The 19,977-nt window shown below is 45.3% G+C and overlaps 1 protein-coding gene across 2 annotated transcripts in view; it reads left to right on the plus strand.

The window, feature by feature from the left end:
• Positions 1–19,977, plus strand: part of qars1 (glutaminyl-tRNA synthetase 1) — a 106,773-nt gene that overhangs the window by 14,922 nt on the left and 71,874 nt on the right. For both annotated transcript variants that reach the window (XM_068052214.1, XM_068052215.1), the window contains exons 5-7: positions 2,158–2,222; positions 3,648–3,701; positions 7,203–7,263. In XM_068052214.1, the coding sequence (XP_067908315.1) occupies positions 2,158–2,222; positions 3,648–3,701; positions 7,203–7,263 (180 nt within the window). The remainder of the gene's footprint in view (positions 1–2,157; positions 2,223–3,647; positions 3,702–7,202; positions 7,264–19,977) is intronic.

Genomic DNA, 19,977 nt, shown 5'->3' on the forward strand with positions numbered 1-19,977 from the left:
CTAGTTGGACTATCTACATACTGTTTCAAGAAGCCCTCCTGGATGCTCCTCACAAATTCTGCCCCATCCAAGCCCCTAGCACTAAGTGAGTCCCAGTCAATATTGGGGAAGTTAAAATCACCCACCACTACAACCCTGTTACCTTTACATCTTTCCAAAATCTGTCTACATATCTGCTCTTCTACCTCCCACTGGCTGTTGGGAGGCCTGTAGTAAACCTCCAACATCGTGACTGCACCCTTCCTATTCCTGAGCTCCACCCATATTGCCTCCCTGCATGACCTCTCCGAGGTGTCCTCCCGCAGTACAGCTGTGATATTCTCCTTAACCAGTAATGCAACTCCCCCACCCCTTTTACATCCCCCTCTATCCCACCTGAAGCTTCTAAAGCCTGGAACATTTAGCTGCCAATCCTGTCCTTCCCTCAACCAAGTCTCTGTAATAACAACAACATCATATTTCCAAGTACTAATCCAAGCTCTCAGTTCATCTGCCTTACCTGTTATACTTCTCGCATTGAAGCAAATGCACTTCAGACCACCAGTCCCGCTGTGCTCAGCAACATCTCCCTGCCTGCTCTTCCTCTTAGTCTTTCTGGCCTTATTTACTAGTTCCCCTTCAATTATTTCACTTGCTGTCCTACTGCTCTGGTTCCCACCCCTTTGCCACACTAGTTTAAACCCTCCCGAGTGACGCTAGCAAACCTTGCAGCCAGGATATTCGTGCCCTTCCAGTTTAGATGCAACCCGTCCTTCTTGTACAGGTCCCATCTGTCCCTGAAGAGTGCCCAATGGTCCAGATATCTGAAACCCTCCCTTCTACACCAGCTGCTCAGCCACGTGTTTAGCTGCACTATCTTCCTATTTCTAGCCTCACTGGCAAGTGGCACAGGGAGTAATCCAGAGATTATAACCCTGGAGGTCCTGTTTTTTAACTTTCTACCTAACTCCCTAAACTCCCCCTGCAGGACCTCATCACTCTTCCTGCCTATGTCATTGGTACCGATGTGTACCACAACCTCTGGCTGTTCACCCTCCCCCTTCAGAATGCCCTCTGTCCGTTCAGAGGCATCCTTGACCCTGGCACCAGGGAGGCAACATACCTTCCTGGAGTCTCTTTCACGTCCACAGAAGTGCCTATCTGCCCCTGACTATAGAGTCCCCTATAACTACTGCTCTTCTGCGCTTTGTCCCTCCCTGCTGAACAACAGTGCCAGCCATGGTGCCACTGCTCTGGCTGCTGCTGTTTTCCCCTGATAGGCCATCCCCCCCAACAGTATCCAAAACGGTATGCTTGTTCGAAAGGGGGATCGCCACAGGGGATTCCTGCACTGACTGCCTGCCCCTTCTAGCGGTCACCCATCTATCTGCCTGCACTTTGGGTGTAACCACTTCTCTAAAACTCCTGTCTATGACGCTTTCCACCACCTGCATGCTCCTAAGTGCATCCAGTTGCCGCTCCAACCGATCCATGCGGTCTGTGAGGAGCTGCAACTGGGTACACTTCCTGCAGATGTAGTCTCCCGGAACGCTGGAAGCGTCACGGACTTCCCACATCTCACAGGTGAAGCACTTCACCCCTCTAACTGACATTTCTATCACTAATTAGTTAATTGATATAAAATAAATAAATACTTATTAAATCCTTACTAAATTATGATACACTTCACTATGTGGTAAAGCACTGAGGTACGTCACCACAAGGAAGAAGGAAAATGATGCATTACCACAGTGCAAGTACCTACGTCCTGATGATATTGGTAGAGTTTTGGGAGCTGGTCACTTGCAGAAAGAGCATGGAGCAGGGGAAAATGAGGAGCCATGGTCTTACACAGTGATCTGGAATATGTAGCTGGAAGGGCAGTGGAAGCAGATTCAATAGTAACTTTCAAAAGAATTGGGTAAAGACTTGAAAAGACAAAATTTGCAGGGCTATGGGGAAAGAGGCTGTAGGGCTAATTGAATAGCTCTTTCAAAGGGCCAGGACAGACATGTTGGGTCGAATGGCCACCTTCTATGCTGTTAATTTCTATGATTCTAACTAAGAGTGAAGTAAACAGCTCCTTCAACTCTCAGAAAAAGATGAGTTGATGGCTGGTCAGTTTTGTGAGAAGGGGTTAATGTTGCGACTTTTTGATGTCACTTTTGTCTCTGCCAGGTGAAGTGAGAAATAAACTGAAATGGGCCGATGGGAAGATTATCAAGAATGAAGTGGATCTACAGGCAAGTGCAGCAGATTGTTCTAGTCAATGATTTCTTAGAACTCTTCATCTTGTCTTCAACAGGGCCTCGGTTTAATTTCTCATTTGGAAGCTGGCACCTCCGACAGTGCAGCATTCCCACGCTGCACTGCATTGAAGTGTCAGTCTGGATTATGTTGATGGAGTGAGGCTTGAACCCACAACTTTTTGACTCATACAAACATATGAATTAGGAGCAGGAGTAGGCCACTCGGCCCCTTGAGCCTGCTCCACCATTCAACAAGATCATGGCTGATCTGATTGTAACCTCAACTCCACATTCCCACTTACCCCCAATAACCTTTCACCCCCTTGCTTATCAAGAATCTATCTACCTCTGCCTTAAAAATATTCAAAGACTCTGCTTCCACTGCCTTTTGAGGAAGTGAGTTCCAAAGACACTCAACCCGCTGAGAGAAAACATTTCTCCTCATCTCTGTCTTAAATGGGCGACCCCTTATTTTTAAACAGTGACCCCTAGTTCTAGGTTCTTCCACAAGAGGAAACATCCTTTCCACATCCACCCTGTCAAGACCCCTCAGAAAATTATGTTTCAGTCAAGACCCCTCTTGCTCTTCTAAACTCCAGCAGCTGCGAGCCTGGGCTGTCCAACCTTTTCTCATAAGAGAACCTGCCCATTCCAGGTATTAGTCTAGTAAACAGCCAAGGGAGAGAGTGCTACCACAGAGCTGCAGCTAACACCTAAGGAGGAGAGTTTGACAGTGACAGCTGACCTGATTCTGCTTTCACTGCCTGCACAATATTTCAGAAACTACAGTCAACATTATCTTTATCTGCTTGCTGAAGTTGACATACTCTAAATGTATTTTAACACATTGATTATGACAGAACCCTGCTGTGACTGGTACAAAGCCAGTAATGAGCTCCTTATTACTGTGAGCTGCTGGCTTGGTGCTGTTCATGAAAAGCAAAATCCTAAAATGCACCGTAACTGGCCATTGTTAGATTTCAGACTGTGCTGTGAGAGTATGGGCACATTGCCAGTACCTACTGCTAATACCATTACTCTTGGGACCCCCCTGCAAATACTGATGTAATTCCAGGTCCTAACTTCTGAAAGATGGTTTCTACTCTCCAACAGAAATCAGTGCCATCATTTTAGAATTAAATTGAATTAAAACACCAAAACAGAAAGAATGGAGAATTCTCGAGGATTTGAATGAGTTACACTCTGCTCTGAGCAGGTAGAAATCGAATGACCTTGTAGAGCCCAGTTTGAAACTCGCACTCTGCACCTTTTTCCCAATGTATTACCACAGTTAGCTGTTTTCTCCAAACCTCAGTGTCAATGTATGCGAACAGCACATCATGGGGCAAGGTTTCTAGATTAATGGTTTAAATTGTGCTCTGTCAAATAAGTTTCAAGGTCTACTTTTTCACCTTCCAGGTTCTGAATTTACTGGGTCCAAAGACCGAAGCTGACCTAGAAAAGAAGGCAAAGGTATTCACTCTACTCTGCTCCATTACTTCATACTCTTAATGGGTTTGTGATATGTGTGAAGAGTTTTACAGGATAGTGTTAAAGCTGCTGAGTGTGATACTCTGGGTGTCATGCTGTGTCCTAAGATGGGAGGGAGATTTTTTTTTATTCATTGATGGGATGTGTGTGTGTCACTGAGCATTTATTGCCCATCCCTAATTGCCCTGGAGAAGGCAGTGGTGAGCCACCGCCTTGAATCACTGCACTCCTCGTGGTGTTCAGGCCAACAGTGCTGTAAGGGAGGGAGTTATAGGATTTTGACCCAGTGACAATGGCCTTCTGGTGGTAGAGGGCACTGGTTTGGAAGGTGCTGTTGAAGGAGGCTTGGTGAGTTGCTGCAGTACATCTTGTATATGCTACACACTGCTGCCATGGTGGAGGGAGTGAATGTTGAAGGTGGTGGATGGGGTGCCAATCAAGCGGGCTGCTTTGTCCTGGATGGTGTCAAGCTTCTTGAACGTTGTTGGAGCTGCACCCATCCAGGCAAGTGGAGAGTATTCCATCACACTTCCAAATTGTGCCTTGTAGTTGATGGACAGGCTTTGGGGAGTCAGGAGGTGAGTTACTCGCTGCAGAATTCCCAGTCTCTGACCTGCTCTTGTAGCTACAGTATTTCTGTGGCTGCTGCAGTTAAGCTTCTGATTAGTGGTGACCCCTCCCAGGATGCTGATGAGTACTGATTTGTATATTGTGAGAGGGGTGAAGAATCATGAAAGCCTGCTAGCACAGTGGCTGAGGGTGACGGGAAGCACACAACACTGTTTCTGCTGCTTAATATTTCACACACAGGGTGGTGAATGTTTGAAGTGGACAGACCAGGGAGACGATCGAGACTGCTAACATCAGAATTGGGCAGGCATTTGGGGAGACTGGGGATGGGCAGTAGTTGTGGCGTTGCCAGTGGCACCCACATCCCAAGAATAACTAAAAATAATTCTGTGTTGCCTAGGCTGACCCACTGTGGTAAGAGCATCTCCAGTGGTTGGTCAGGTCAGGAGGGAAAGGTCAGACAAGCTTCTTGCATCTATTGGAGATCCAGTGCATAAGTGTAACTGTCGGGTGAAGACCTGGTTGGGTTCAGTCATGTTGCCGCTTCCACAGCTGAATATCCTGGCGGTACTTGCTTTTTAAGCTCACGCAAAGAATGGACAAAGTGCCAGGTCTGAACACCGTTCCAAAGCAATTTCCAAATCAGGGTTGCAGCTGGTGGAGGGAGGAGTAGGAAATTAATTGCCACAGGCCCGCAACTCTTCGCATGCACACACCTCTGTAATCTATCTGCTACCACACACACAACCATGTCACGTGGTAAAGAAATACTGCTGGAATTTGCCATCCAGTCACCAAGTTTTCAAAATACCGCACTGGTGTCTGCCGTGTCATGGCTGTTAACTTCATTACCTTAGTTAAAAGCCTCATTTTATTGTACAGCAGATGTTGTAGTTGCTATTTATCTCATTTAACAATTTTCTGCACTATTATCTCAGTCCTGAATACAAATGGAGTATGCGTCCTGAGAGTTTGTTTATATCGCACTCATTAAGCTTATAAACTGGGTAGTGCATGTTCCTATCACTTTGAAAACTGCCCTGTAAACAGTACATGACTCCACCTGATTGACAAAATTTGGCATTTAAAGTCATTCAAGGATTGCTTGGTTTGATAATTTTAAAAAGAATTCTTCCTATCTCTACTGATGGCTAAATGTCTAAAAGCACACTACCTGTTATGTTACTGAGGCATGCAAACTGAAACCCCAGGTATGTCTCCGGTCTGTGCTGACCTCTGTTATGGAAAGAAGTTGCATTTGTCAACCGTGGGTCAGTGAGTCAGAAGATTGTGTGTCTGAATTCCACTCCAAAAACTTGAACAATGATCTCAGATGACACTCTGCAGTACTGAGGGAGCCCTGCATCATCAGTGTGGCACTGTCAGAGGGTCAGTACTGAGAGAGTGCTGCGCTATTGGAGGGACACTACTGAGGGACGCTGCCAGAGGTGCTGTCTTTGTATGAGAAGTTAAACAGAAGCTCCTTCTGCCCTCTCAGGTGTGTGTAAAAGATCCTATGGCATTATTTGAAGACGAAAAGGGGAGTTCTTCCCTGTGTCCTGGGGCAATATTTATCCCTCAAACAACATCACTAAAACAGATTATCTGGCCATTTATCATATTGCTGTTTGTGGGAGCTTGCTGTGTGAAAATTTGCTTCTTAATTTCCTACATTACAACAATGACTACACTTTAAAAGTACTTCTTTGACCAGATTTTGCAGTCAGCAGCATAGTGACTACTTGCCACTGACCTTGCAGAAAGCTGCCCTGCAAAGATCTAGTGATCTCTGTGGCGTGGATTTCTCCTTTCCCAATGTTAATTTCATTCAGGTGCCAGCTCTAGGGGATCTCTAGCATCCAGCAACAGTGATGTCAAGTAGGCTAAGCAACCAATCACATTGAAGAATTCTCAGACAGCAAGCCAGGAAATAATAAGCAGGTGTTTTCATTCACTTTTTGTAATTTTACGGAAATTGAAATAAATCGGGACTTACACGTGGGATTGAGGTAGAAGCTGAAATATCATAAACTGCAAAAAAAATAATCATTTTAACAATCTGAAATTTTAGCATGAAATGGAAAATTGTGATATTTTACAAATATAAAATTAGTTTTCCAGGGCCAGGGTGGTGGATCAGTAATTATGAACTTAGTATATTGCTAAAACTCCAGTTATACCTCATTCAACAAGGCATAACTTTTTCAAGGGTTTTTGCAGTGAGACCAGTAAATAGTGGAAGTTAACATCAATTCAGTGGTTTCTAATTGATTTCCATTTGGAGGACTTCAACAGTGTGCCCAGTGGAGGAGCAGGGAATCACTGACAGCAACCTGTCTGGTTCTGCTTTTAACTGCACATGAGCGGCCACCACAAGTTGCTATCGGTTTCACGAGTAATTATAACGAATGCTAATGGTTTGGCCATTGTTACTATTGGAAAATCCGGACCATTGTAGAGCATTTTGGGATATCCTTAGGTCATGACTGTATAATTGCAGGTCTTTCTATGACCTCAGGCTAAGAATTTAGTTGAATTGCCTGTTGATGTTCACTGTCGTAGCCTGTTAGGTGGTGAGGTACCACAGGGCAAGTGGTACTGCTGGTGTCTGTACGCCAGCGAGAGTGAGCACCTGCAGGAGACGAAGGAGTAAGTGGAAGCAGAAAACCTCTGGCTGTTCTGGGCTCTGCCTCGAGCCTGCCTCCTGATCATTGCTTGCACTGCGCTGGGCCCAGTGCTCAGTGTGTGTGTGCACACCTGGCTTGCTCACTGCTGCTCACAGGTAACTTGGCGGGGGGGTGGTGGTGGTGGTGGTGGAAGCACAACTGCATGTGAGTCCTCTATCCCCGATCCACTGCCACATCAACTGAAATTTTGGTGTCTCACAACACATTTTTGTCTTTTTTGCTTTAGGCTGCAAAGCACAAGGCACCAAGAGTGACAACAGGGGGCAAGGAAGAATCGGCATATAACGGTGAGTTACAGACTGTGTTTCAGCGTTTAATCAACTTTATACATTTCACTTCACTAGATCGCTGTTGATTGATGAGGTTGGTGCATAAATCAAAGGATTGCCACCTTCAGTCTGGAACTCTGCCCACAGTATGGTGTTGGCTAGCCTGATCTCCAAAAATATATATGAAAAAGAATAAGTGATAAACTCTGCACTTTAGCAGTGTTACTAACACCCAGCACATGCTGCTCTGGCCAAAAAAGTGCTTCTACTGTGTTGTGTTCTTCAATTCTTTTGCATCATGACTGATCCAGGCTGTGCATCTTTCAATTTATTGTACAAATCTGTCAAGAATGAAGAGTTTTCTTTTAAAAGTAAGCAGTTCTCACCACCCACCCCCCCCCCCCCCGCACTGTGCTGTGAGTTTCTATGATTCCATAAGTGTAGTATTCTCCGGAATTCCCTCCACCCACTCTCGACTCCTTTAAGTCTCTTGTTAAATCTTGGCTCTTTGACCAAACTCTTAGTCACCCTCCCAATATCTATTTATATTTGTGCTGTAAATTTTTCTGCATTTTCTAAATATCTGAAAGGGAGTAATGTGCAGGGGAGTGGCAGTACATGAATTGCTCCTTAGGAGGACCAGCACAGACATGATGAGTCGAATGACTACCTTGAGTGCTGTAACGATTCTATGATTCTATAAACCCAAGTATCCCATATGCTTTTTAATCACTTTATCAACTTACCCTGCCACTTTTAAGGATTTGAGTACATGGACACCAAGGTCTCTCTGTTCATCTACACTTTTCAAAATCGTGCCATTGTTAGGATACTGTCTTTCCCTATTAGTCCTTCCAAAGTGCGTGACTTCTCGCCTCTCCACATTGAACTCCATCTGCCATGCTTCTGCCCATTTCACAATTCTATGTTCTCCTGAAGCCTATAATTATCCCTAGCACGATCCACCACTTGCCCAAGTTTTATATCATCTGCAAATTTTATAAAGCTTCTCCCCACACCTCAGTCTTGGTCAATTATAAAAATACCACCACATTCCCTCATTTACATGCAATATCTATTGGTTGAGAAAAGCACTATATAAATGCAAGTAAAAAGACTTGCATTTCTCTAGCACCTTCCACAATCTCAGGCCATCCCCAAAGTGCTTTACAGCCAATGAAGTCCTTTTGAAGTGTAGGCACTGTTGTAATGTAGGAAATGCAGCAGCCAGTTTGCGCACAGCAAGCTCCCACAAACAGCGATGTGATAATGACCAGATACTTTGTTGTAGTGATGACAATTGAGGAATGAATATTGACCCCAATGCTGACCCTCTGACAGTGTAGCACTCCCTCAGGGTGTATCAGCCTGGGGTATGTGCTCAAGCCTTTGGAGTAGGGACTAGAACCCACAGACCTTTTGACTCAGCGGTAAGAGAGTACCACCCATTGCACCATGACTGAAATCTTCAGGGTCAGTTGATTAATTTGTTATTGCCATCTTTAAAAGATCAGGTTTTATTTTTAATGTTAGTGTTTCAGGGGAAAAAATTGACCTCAAAGAAACATGGAGATAAATTCTAAGAAAACCAGTGAGCAGAGTTTTTTTATTTTGAATATCACTACAACTTAAGAGGGGCCTTGAGAAAAGATGTTGTAATCAAGCTAAAGGACAACTCAATTATTCAGTTTGTGAACAGCACTTTTATGGGGACCCCATCGCATTCTCACTTAATACCATAATGGTTCTTCTAAAAATGAAATTGGATGAATCTTTGTTTATTGTAGTGGTTCCAGCCCCTTACCTGTCATAATGATGTTGGATATTAAAAATGAATGGGAGGCTGTGCAACAAAGGGCAGCTAGCAAACAGCATTGGAACAGGAGGCCATTCAGTCCCTTGAGCCCGTTACACAGGAACAGGAGGAGGCCGTTCTGTTCCTTGCTGCCATTCAATTAGATCATGGTTGATCTATATTGTTACAATCAGGTGAGGAGGGGTCAAAGGGCTCCCCTCTTTTCCCTCTTGTTTGACCACAACAGGTTTATTTAATTTTGAAGTGGATATACTTGCCAAATCAGTGAATGTTTAACTGTATACTTGCCATGATCATAAAAAGAATCAATTGGACAGGTTTTCGTGAGTTTAACAAAGAAAGAGGTTAGCTTTGTTGTACTTAAACCGATCTAAGTAAAATAATAAATTACACTCCAACTTTCACACACCAGACGCGCACACTCGGAAGTTCACACACACCAGACGCGCACACTCGGAAGTTCACACACACCAGACGCGCACACTCGGAAGTTCACACACACCAGACGCGCACACTCGGAAGTTCACACACACCAGACGCGCACACTTGGAAGTTCACACACACCAGACGCACACACTCGGAAGATCACACACACACACAAATAGGTTACAGAGTGGGGAAGGATAGATCAATTAGAGTCCAGAGAAATAAAAGGCGCAAACAGTCTGTGGAGGTTGGTGACTCGGCTGGCTTCAGGCTGAATTTGGTGGTCCGGAGGCTTCCAGTTTGAAGATATGAACAGCTGATTCGGTGGTTCTCCTGGAGACAGCAATGTGGCTGATTTGCTTCAAGGAGTCTCTATCTGCGGCAGGGATACGCCTTGGTGGTCACAGTCAGCAGGTAGGGTTTGAAGCTTGCAAGTTGGATTGGGAAGGGAGGAGGGACCCCACTTGGGTCTTCTCTTGTCAGTGTCTGGCTGCTGCAGACAAAACACCAGCGTAAGCACATGGATGGTGGGATTGTCACATGACCATCGCCCAGTGATTCAACATGATGGCTATCAGTGTGTATTCCGTCTTGCAACTTAATCAGTCCATGTCTAGGAATTCCCTTCTCACAACCAGGGTCCCATCGTTCAAGTAATTAGGTTTGAGTGGTTTGTCTCCACCAGTTTAATATTCAAGTGATGGCCTTGATGCCTTGCTAATGGGAAGAGGATAGCTAGTTCACTCAGATTCCCCAGGTCACTGTTCTTGATGGGTCTGTGATGACAATCTGACTCCACCTCAATGCATTGGAATGTGGAGTACAGTGATGCAAATTGGGCTGGCCATCTTTCACTGCTAGTATAGAGTCACCTTTTATTTGTTTTTTAAAATTTAATTCAGGTTTCCAGCCAGTGGATTAAAAATCATCATTTGATTTATGAAGAATTTAGATTGGGGGCGGCTGTTTGAGGGTAAATCAACATCTGACATGTGGGAGTCTTTCAAACGTCAGTTGATTGGAATCCAGGACCAGCATGTTCCTGTGAGGAAGAAAGATAGGTTTGGCAAGTTTCGAGAACCTTGGATACCGCAAAATATTGTGAACCTAGTCAAAAAGAAAAAGGAAGCATTCGTAAGGGCTGGATGGCTAGGAACAGACTAATCCCTTGAGGAATATAAAGACAGTAGAAAGGAACTTAAGCAAGGAGCCAGGAGGGCCAAAAGGGGTCATGAAAAGTCCTTGGCAACCAGGATTAAGGAAAATCCCAAGGCTTTTTATACGTATATAAAGAGCAAGAGGGTAACTAGGGAAAGGATTGGCCAGAGGAAATGGGCGAGGTACTAAATGAGTACTTTGCATCAGTATTCACCAAAGAGAAGGACTTGGTGGATGATGAGCCTAGGGAAGGGAGTGCAGATAGTCTCAGTCATCTCATTATCAAAAAGAAGGAGGTTTTGGGTGTCTTGCAAAGCATTAAGGTAGATAATTCCCCAGGGCCTGATGGGATCTACCCCAGAATACTGAGGGAGGCAAGGGAAGAAATTGCTGGGGCCTTGACAGTATTCTTTGCATCCTCATTGGCTACAGATGAGATCCCAGAGGACTGGAGAATTGCCAATGTTGTTCCTTTGTTTAAGAAGGGTAGCAAGGATAATCCAGGAAATTATAGGCCGGTGAGCCTTACGTCAGTGGTAGGGAAATTATTAGAGAGGATTCTTTGGGACAGGATTTACTCCCATTTGGAAGCAAACAAACTTATTAGCGAGAGGCAGCATGGTTTTGTGAAGGGGAGGTCGTGTCTCACTAATTTGATTGAGTTTTTTGAGGAAGTGACAAGGATGATTGATGAAGGAAGGGCAGTGGATGTTATCTATATGGACTTCAGTTAAGCCTTTGACAAGGTCCCTCATGGCAGACTGGTACAAAAGGTGAAGTCACACGGGATCAGAGGTGAGCTGGCAAGATGGATACAGAACTGGCTCTGTCATAGAAGACAGAGGGTAGCAGTGGACGGGTGCTTTTCTGAATGGAGGGATGTGACTAGTGGTGCTCCACAGGGATCAATGCTGGGACCTTTGCTGTTTGTAGTATATATAAATGATTTGGAGGAAAATGTAGCTCATCTGATTAGTAAGTTTGCGGATGACACAAAGGTTGGTGGAGTTGTGGATAATGGTGAGGATTGTCAGAGGATACAGCAGGATATAGATCGGTTGGAGACTTGGGCGGAGAAACGGCAGATGGAGTTTAATCCGGACAAATGTGAGGTAATGCATTTTGGAAGATCTAATGCAGGTGGGAGGTATACAGTAAATGGCAGAACCCTTAGGAGTATTGACAGGCAGAGCGATCTGGGTGTACAGGTCCACAGGTCACTGAAAGTGGCAACGCAGGTGGATAAGGTAGTCAAGAAGGCATACGGCATGCTTGCCTTCATAGGTTGGGGCATAGAGTATAAAAATTGGCAAGTCATGCTGCAGCTGTACAGAACCTTAGTTAGGCCACACTTAGAATATTGCGTGCAATTCTGGTCGTCACACTATCAGAAGGACGTGGAGGCTTTGGAGAGGGTACAGAAGAGGTTTACCAGGATGTTGCCTGGTCTGGAGGGCATTAGCTATGAGGAGAGGTTGGATAAACTCGGATTGTTTTCACTGGAACGATGGAGGTGGAGGGGCGACATGATAGAGGTTTACAAAGTTATGAGCGGCATGGACAGAGTGGATAGTCAGAAGCTTTTTCCCAGGGTGGAAGAGTCAGTTACTAGGGGACATAGGTTTAAGGTGCGAGGGGCAAAGCTCTTTACACAGAGGGTGGTGAGTGCCTGGAACTTGCTGCTGGGGGAGGTGCTGTAAGCAGATACGATAGCGACGTTTAAGAGGCATCTTGACAAATACATGAATAGGAAGGGAATAGAGGGATATGGGCCCCGGAAGTGCAGAAGGTTTTAGTTTAGGCAGGCATCAAGATCGGCGCAGACTTGGAGGGCCGAATGGCCTGTTCCTGTGCTGTCCTGTTCTTTGTTCGTTGTATTCGACATAGCGTGTTTTCGTGACAGTCTCTTAACCGTGGCTCTCTATCCCTTAATACCCTTACCCAATAAAACTCTTATTAATATAAAAGCAAAATACTGCGGATGCTGGAAATCTGAAACAAAAACAAGAAATGCTGGATTCGCTCAGCAGGTCTGGCAGCATCTGTGGAAAGAGAAGCAGAGTTAACGTTTCGGGTCAGTGACCCTTCTTCGGAACTGACAAATATTAGAAAAGTCACAGATTATAAACAAGTGAGGTGGGGGTTGGGCAAGAGATAACAAAGGAGAAGGTGCAGATTGGACCAGGCCACATAGCTGACCAAAAGGTCACGGAGCAAAGGCAAACAATATGTTAATGGTGTGTTGAAAGACAAAGCATTAGTACAGATTAGGTGTGAATATACTGAATATTGAACATCAGCAAGTGCAAACCTGAAGAAAAACAACCTGAAAAAAACAGTGGGTGAGCAAACTGAACAAACTAAGATGAACTGAAATAAATACAAAAAAAGATTGTAAAAAATGTAAAAAGGAATGCCAAAAAAAAAGGAAGAAAAAATAACTAAAAATGACTAAAAATGAAAGTAAAGTGGGGGGCTGTCATGCTCTGAAATTATTGAACTCAATGTTCAGACCGGCAGGCTGTAGTGTGCCTAATCGGTAGATTAGAATTAGAATATTACAGCGCAGTACAGGCCCTTCGGCCCTCGATGTTGCGCCGATCATCTGACCTACACTATTCCATTTACATCCATATGTCTATCCAATGACCACTTAAATGCCCTTAAAGTTGGCGAGTCTACTACTGTTGCAGGCAGGGCGTTCCACGCCCCTACTACTCTCTGCGTAAAGAAACTACCTCTGACATCTGTCCTATATCTTTCACCCCTCAACTTAAAGCTATGTCCCCTCGTGTTTGCCATCCTCATCCGAGGAAAAAGACTCTCACTATCCACCCTATCTAACCCTCTGATTATCTTGTATGTCTCTATTAAGTCACCTCTCCTCCTCCTTCTCTCTAACGAAAACAACCCCAAGTCCCTCAGCCTTTCCTCGTAAGACCTTCCTTCCATACCAGGCAACATCCTAGTAAATCTCCTCTGCACCCTTTCCAAAGCTTCGACATCCTTCCTATAATGCGGTGACCAGAACTGCACGCAATACTCCAGGTGCGGCCTCACCAGAGTTTTGTACAGCTGCATCATGACCCCGTGGCTCTGAAACTCGATCCCCCTACTAATAAAGGCTAACACACCATATGCCTTCTTAACAGCCCTATTAACCTGGGTCGCAACTTTCAGGGATTTATGTACCTGGATACCAAGATCTCTCTGCTCATCTACACTACCAAGAATCTTCCCATTAGCCCAGTACTCTGCATTGCTGTTACTCCTTCCAAAGTGAATCACCTCACACTTCTCCGCATTAAACTCCATTTGCCATCTCTCAGCCCAGCTCTGCAGCCTATCTATGTCCCTCTGTACCCTACAACACCCTTCGACACTATCCACAACTCCACCGACCTTCGTGTCATCCGCAAATTTACTAACCCACCCTTCTACACCCTCATCCAGGTCGTTTATAAAAATGACAAACAGCAGTGGCCCCAAAACAGAACCTTGCGGTACACCACTAGTAACTAAACTCCAGGATGAACATTTGCCATCAACCACCACCCTCTGTCTTCTTTCAGCTAGCCAATTTCTGATCCAAAGCTCTAAATCACCTTCAACCCCATACTTCCGTATTTTCTGCAATAGCCTACCGTGGGGAACCTTATCAAACGCCTTACTGAAATCCATATACACCACATCCACGGCTTTACCCTCATCCACCTGTTTGGTCACCTTCTCGAAAAACTCAATAAGGTTTGTGAGGCACGACCTACCTTTCACAAAACCGTGCTGACTATCGCAAATGAACTTATTCTTTTCAAGATGATTATAAATCCTGTCTCTTATAACCTTTTCCAACATTTTACCCACAACCGAAGTAAGGCTCACAGGTCTATAATTACCAGGGCTGTCTCTACTCCCCTTCTTGAACAAGGGGACAACATTTGCTATCCTCCAGTCCTCCGGCACTACTCCTGTCGACAATGACGACTTAAAGATCAACAACAACGGCTCTGCAATCTCCTCCCTGGCTTCCCAGAGAATCCTAGGATAAATCCCATCTGGCCCAGGGGACTTATCTATTTTCACTCTTTCCAAAATTGCTAACACCTCCTCCTTGTGAACCTCAATCCCATCTAGCCTAGTAGTCTGTATCTCAGTATTCTCCTCGACAACATTTTCTTTCTCTACTGTAAATACTGACGAAAAATATTCATTTAACGCTTCCCCTATCTCCTCTGATTCCGCACACAACTTTCCACTACTATCCTTGATTGGCCCTGTTCTAACTCTTATCATTCGTTTATTCCTGATATACCTATAGAAAGCCTTAGGGTTTTCTTTGATCCTATCCGCCAATGACTTCTCGTGTCCTCTCCTTGCTCTTCTTAGCCCTCCCTTTAGATCCTTCCTGGCTAGCTTGTAACTCTCAAGCGCCCTAACTGAGCCTTCACGTCTCATCCTAACATAAGCCGCCCTCTTCCTCTTGACAAGCGCTTCAACTTCTTGAGTAAACCACGGCTCCCTCGCTCGACAACTTCCGCCCTGCCTGACAGGTACATACTTATCAAGGACACGCATTAGCTGCTCCTTGAATAAGCTCCACATTTCGTTTGTGCCCATCCCCTGCAGTTTCCTTCCCCATCCTACACATCCTAAATCTTGCCTAATCGCGTCATAATTTCCTTTCCCCCAGCTATAATTCTTGCCCTGCGGTATATACCTGTCCCTGCCCATCGCTAAGGTAAACCTAACCGAATTGTGATCACTATCACCAAAGTGCTCACCTACATCTAAATCGAACACCTGGCCGGGTTCATTACCCAGTACCAAATCCAATGTGGCATCGCCCCTGGTTGGCCTGTCCACATACTGTGTCAGAAAACCCTCCTGCACACACTGGACAAAAACAGACCCATCTAAAGTACTCGAACTATAGTATTTCCAGTCAATATTTGGAAAGTTAAAGTCCCCCATAACCACTACCCTGTTACTCTCGCTCCTGTCGAGAATCATCTTCGCTATCCTTTCCTCTACATCTCTGGAACTATTCGGAGGTCTATAGAAAACTCCCAACAGGGTGACCTCTCCTCTCCTGTTTCTAACCTCGGCCCATACTACCTCAGTAGACGAGTCCTCAAACGTCCTTTCTGCCACTGTAATACTTTCCTTGATTAACAATGCCACACCCCCCCCTCTTTTACCCTCTTCTCTGTTCTTTCTGAAACATCTAAATCCCGGAACCTGCAACATCCATTCCTGCCCCTGCTCTACCCATGTCTCCGAAATGGCCACAACATCAGGATCCCAGGTACCAACCCATGCTGCAAGCTCACCCACCTTATTCCGGATGCTCCTGGCGTTGAAGTAGACACACTTTAAACCAAGTTCTTGCTTGCCAGTGCCCTCTTGCGTCCCTGTAACCTTATCCCCTACCTCACTACTCAACAGCCTGTACACTGGAACTACAATTTAGGTTCCCATTCCCCTGCTGATGAGATGCTGTTCCTCGAGCTTGCGTTGATGTTCACTGGAACACTGCAGCAATCCCAGGACAGAGATGTGAGCATGAGAGCAGGGGGGAGTGTTGAAATGGCAAGCAACCGGAAGCTCAGGGTCCTGCTTGCGGACTGAGCGGAGATGTTCCGCAAAGCGGTCACCCAGTCTGCGCTTGGTCTCCCCAATGTAGAGGAGACCACACTGTGAGCAGCGAATACAGTATACTACATTGAAAGAAGTACAAGTAAATCGCTGCTTCACCTGAAAGGAGTGTTTGGGGCCTGGAATAGTGAGGAGAGAGGAGGTAAAGGGACAGGTATTACACCTCCTGCGATTGCAAGGGAAGGTGCCCTGGGACGGGGACGAGGTGGTGGGGGTAATGGAGGAGTGGACCAGGGTGTCGCGGAGGGAACGATCCCTTCGGAATGCTGACAGGGGAAGGGAGGGGAAGATGCGACTGGTAGTGGCATCACGCTGGAGGTGGCGAAAATGGCGGAGGATGATCCTTTGGATATGGAGGCTGGTGGGATGAAAAGTGAGGACAAGGGGAACCCTGTCACGGTTCTGGGAGGGAGGGGAAGGGGTGAGGGTAGAGGTGCGGGGAATGGGTCGGACACGGTTGAGGGCCCTGTCAACCACAGTGGGGGGAAATCCTCGGTTGAGGAAAAAGGAGGTCATATCAGAAGCACCGTCATGGAAGGTAGCATCATCAGAGCAGATGCGTCGGAGACGGAGAAACTGGGAGAATGGAATGGAGTCCTTACAGGAGGTAGGGTGTGAAGAAGTGTAGTCGAGGTAGCTGTGGGAGTCAGTGGGCTTATAATGGATATTGGTAGACAACCTATCCCCAGAGATGGAGACAGAGAAGTCGAGGAAGGGAAGGGAAGTATCAGAGATGGACCATGTAAAGGTGAGAGAAGGGTGGAAGGGTGGAAACTCTTATTAATCTCAGTTTTGGAATTTTCAATTGGTCCCCAGCCTCAACAGTTTTTTTTCTGAGGAGAGAGTTGCAGATTTCCACTCCCCTTTGTGAGAAGAAGTGCTTCCTGGCATCACCCCTGAATGGCCTGGCTCTAATTTTAAGGTTCAGGCCCCTTGTTTTGGACTCTATTCCATAGTTTCTTTCTCTCTCTGCCCTATCAATTCCTTTAATCATCTTAAACATCTCAATTAAATCACCCCTTAATCTTCTGGGGATTCTGACTACATCTGGAAGTGTTTGCACTGGACAAATATCTGTGTGTAACTACGGCCTGCTCCTGGCATCTCCAACACTGCAGTAGAGAGCGCAAAACAGTCCAGCTGCCTTCTGAAATACAAGCGAATGGTTCAATTGCCCCTCAGCCTTTCACAGACTCTGAATGTACAAAGAATCATCAGCTTACAGTCCTCTCATTTCTTAAAAGTGGATGGAACTTTGGCAAGAGTTGCCCACTCCCTCTCCCCACACAAAGTTTTCCTTCACCCTCTTCCCATGCACAACTTGCCTCCATGGTGTGCAGATGGTTTTTGTGATCTTGCTGCACTAACCTGGTGTCTCACCTGTCGGCTGTACTTAGTGGGCATCCTGGCTTCTGTTCTAATGTGACGCGCTGCTGCTTGTCTGCCTGCAGGCTGTCACATCATATATCTGTGCCTGCCCAGTAGCTGTTTGAATTGTGAAGCAAGCCAGGGCACCCAGTGGGTATGACGACCCATGCACGATCCTTCAGCCCAAGGGGCTTGGACTTGTGCTGACCCCAGTCAGTATCTGGTGGTTTGAATATGTGACAGTTTTGGATGTTTTCAAAAAGCAATTTTGTGTTACTGTCACTTCTAGATGTTGTGCAGCAGTTTCCATGAATGATCCTAGTTCCCCTCCTTTCTGCTGATCTGCCCTTGTGGAGTTGTTCAAATAGGCAGATGTTACACTTGAATCAGAGGGTGACTTCTAAAACTAAAACAACCAATGTTATTAAAACTTCAATAGAAACATGAAGCACAACACACTCAGTAAACATTATTGAGTTACAAATTGAGAATAATTATAATCAGCCAAGCCTGTCTGCAGTTAATTGTCCCTGTTACCATATTGTTCAAAGAAATACAGTCTTTTGGGGGGGAAAAAAACAAAGAGCTTATCAGCCAGTTAGCAGGAGCTATTTCACTAGCATTTATCAAGCTTTTTCTTTGTTTACTTCCTTCCCTTCTCTCTTTCTTTTGACAGTAGTAGGGGGCTGGAGGTTTCTCTCATCTGTGAGGAGGCCAGGGTCAGAGGGTAGCATTTCTGTGGAATGGGAGGTTTGTAAAAAGGCTTTGAGTTGTGTTTATCGCAATGCAGCCTGACGGTATATTTTATTTATTTAATGCTACACTGCCTGTGTTGCAGATCATGAGCTGATTGTCCCCAATAATAACTGAACACCCTGAACAAGAGAAATAAGTGACTGCAAACTGATGCATTTCCCTGAAGTAAAATGCTCTCTTGAAGATTGGCAGTTCTACTGGGTGGTCTTGGCAGCTTATGCTGTCTTTTTTCAGCTTGGCTCTCTTGAAGTTAGCATTAGTCGCAGTGAAGTGAGTGAGAAGTTTGTCTGGGCTCAAACCACCTGTAATCAGTCAGTCTGTGTAGCGCCTCTGTCAGGCACACATCTTGGATTTAATTATCAATTGCCAACATCTTGGAGGAATCTTTCATCCTGAAATCACTGAGTAATTTCTCATTTCCCCCATTTCTTAATTGCAAGGGTTCTGTGATTTCATTAATGTGTTTTTGTCTGGAGTATAAGACTGAATTGTACTGCTTTGATTTTAGAGGGCTGCAAGCGAAGGGCTCCTGTTTTTGCCTCTTCCAGGAGTTCGGCATTTAATTAACTAAAATAACTTTATTTTGAAGCCGTGCAGTTTTCTTAAATGGATCAGCTGGTTTTAGCTGCTTATTGCTGAAGAGACAGTTATAGAACAGGTCACCACACAGTCTGACACAGTAAATGCTGCTGTTCACAAACTCAACCTCGCTTGGTCATCTTCACCAACACAAGCCGATGTCACATTCGAATAGTAAGTAGAATGTCTGGGAAAAACCCTATATAGTTAAAGGCCTTTCTGTCCCAAGCTTTAAGAAATCCTGGCAGCACAGGTTTAACCCTTGAGTGCTGAGTTTCTGTTCCAGCTCCACCTTTCTGTCTTATACACACTTCTTCCATCGTACTTTCAACTGTATTTTCTCTGCTCTGGGTCAAGGCAGCTTAGTTCAGGAGGTAGCACTCTCCACTCTGGGTCAGAGGTTCAAGCCCCGCCCCAGGAATTGTGCATATAATCCCCGACAGTAACCCCTCCTGCAAAGCTTGCTCATGTGAATGCTATCTGAGGACAGGTTTGGGATTTGACCATGATGCTTTCCATGATAGAATAGCCAGAAACTCACTGTCTAGACTGACAGCTGACAAATAGTCACTCGGTGTGATATCAAGGGTGTAGCGAGATCGCACCAAATACCAAACTGTCCTCCAGCCAAACCTGCTAAATCCCTCCATGGCCTCACTCTCTCTATCTCTGTAACCTCCTCCAAGACTGCAACCAATAACAGCAGCTTATATTTATATGTTTTGTGTTTTTAATGTAGTAAAATGTTCCAAGGCACTTCACGTTCGGGGGTTCTGCATTCCTCCAGTTCTGGCCTCCTGTACAGAAGGCATAATCTAATTATGCCTTTTGGAACTTTTGAAAGAATTCGATAGGGTAAATAGAGAAAAAACCTTTCTGTTGGTGGGGAGTCTAGGACAGGGGGGCAGAACCTTAAAATCAGAACCAAGCCCTTCAGAAGAATTTTTCTTTTGTTTTCTCTCTATTTCCTTACG

The sequence above is a fragment of the Heterodontus francisci genome, chromosome 19 (genome assembly GCF_036365525.1).
Source record: "Heterodontus francisci isolate sHetFra1 chromosome 19, sHetFra1.hap1, whole genome shotgun sequence".
Lineage (NCBI taxonomy): Eukaryota > Metazoa > Chordata > Chondrichthyes > Heterodontiformes > Heterodontidae > Heterodontus > Heterodontus francisci.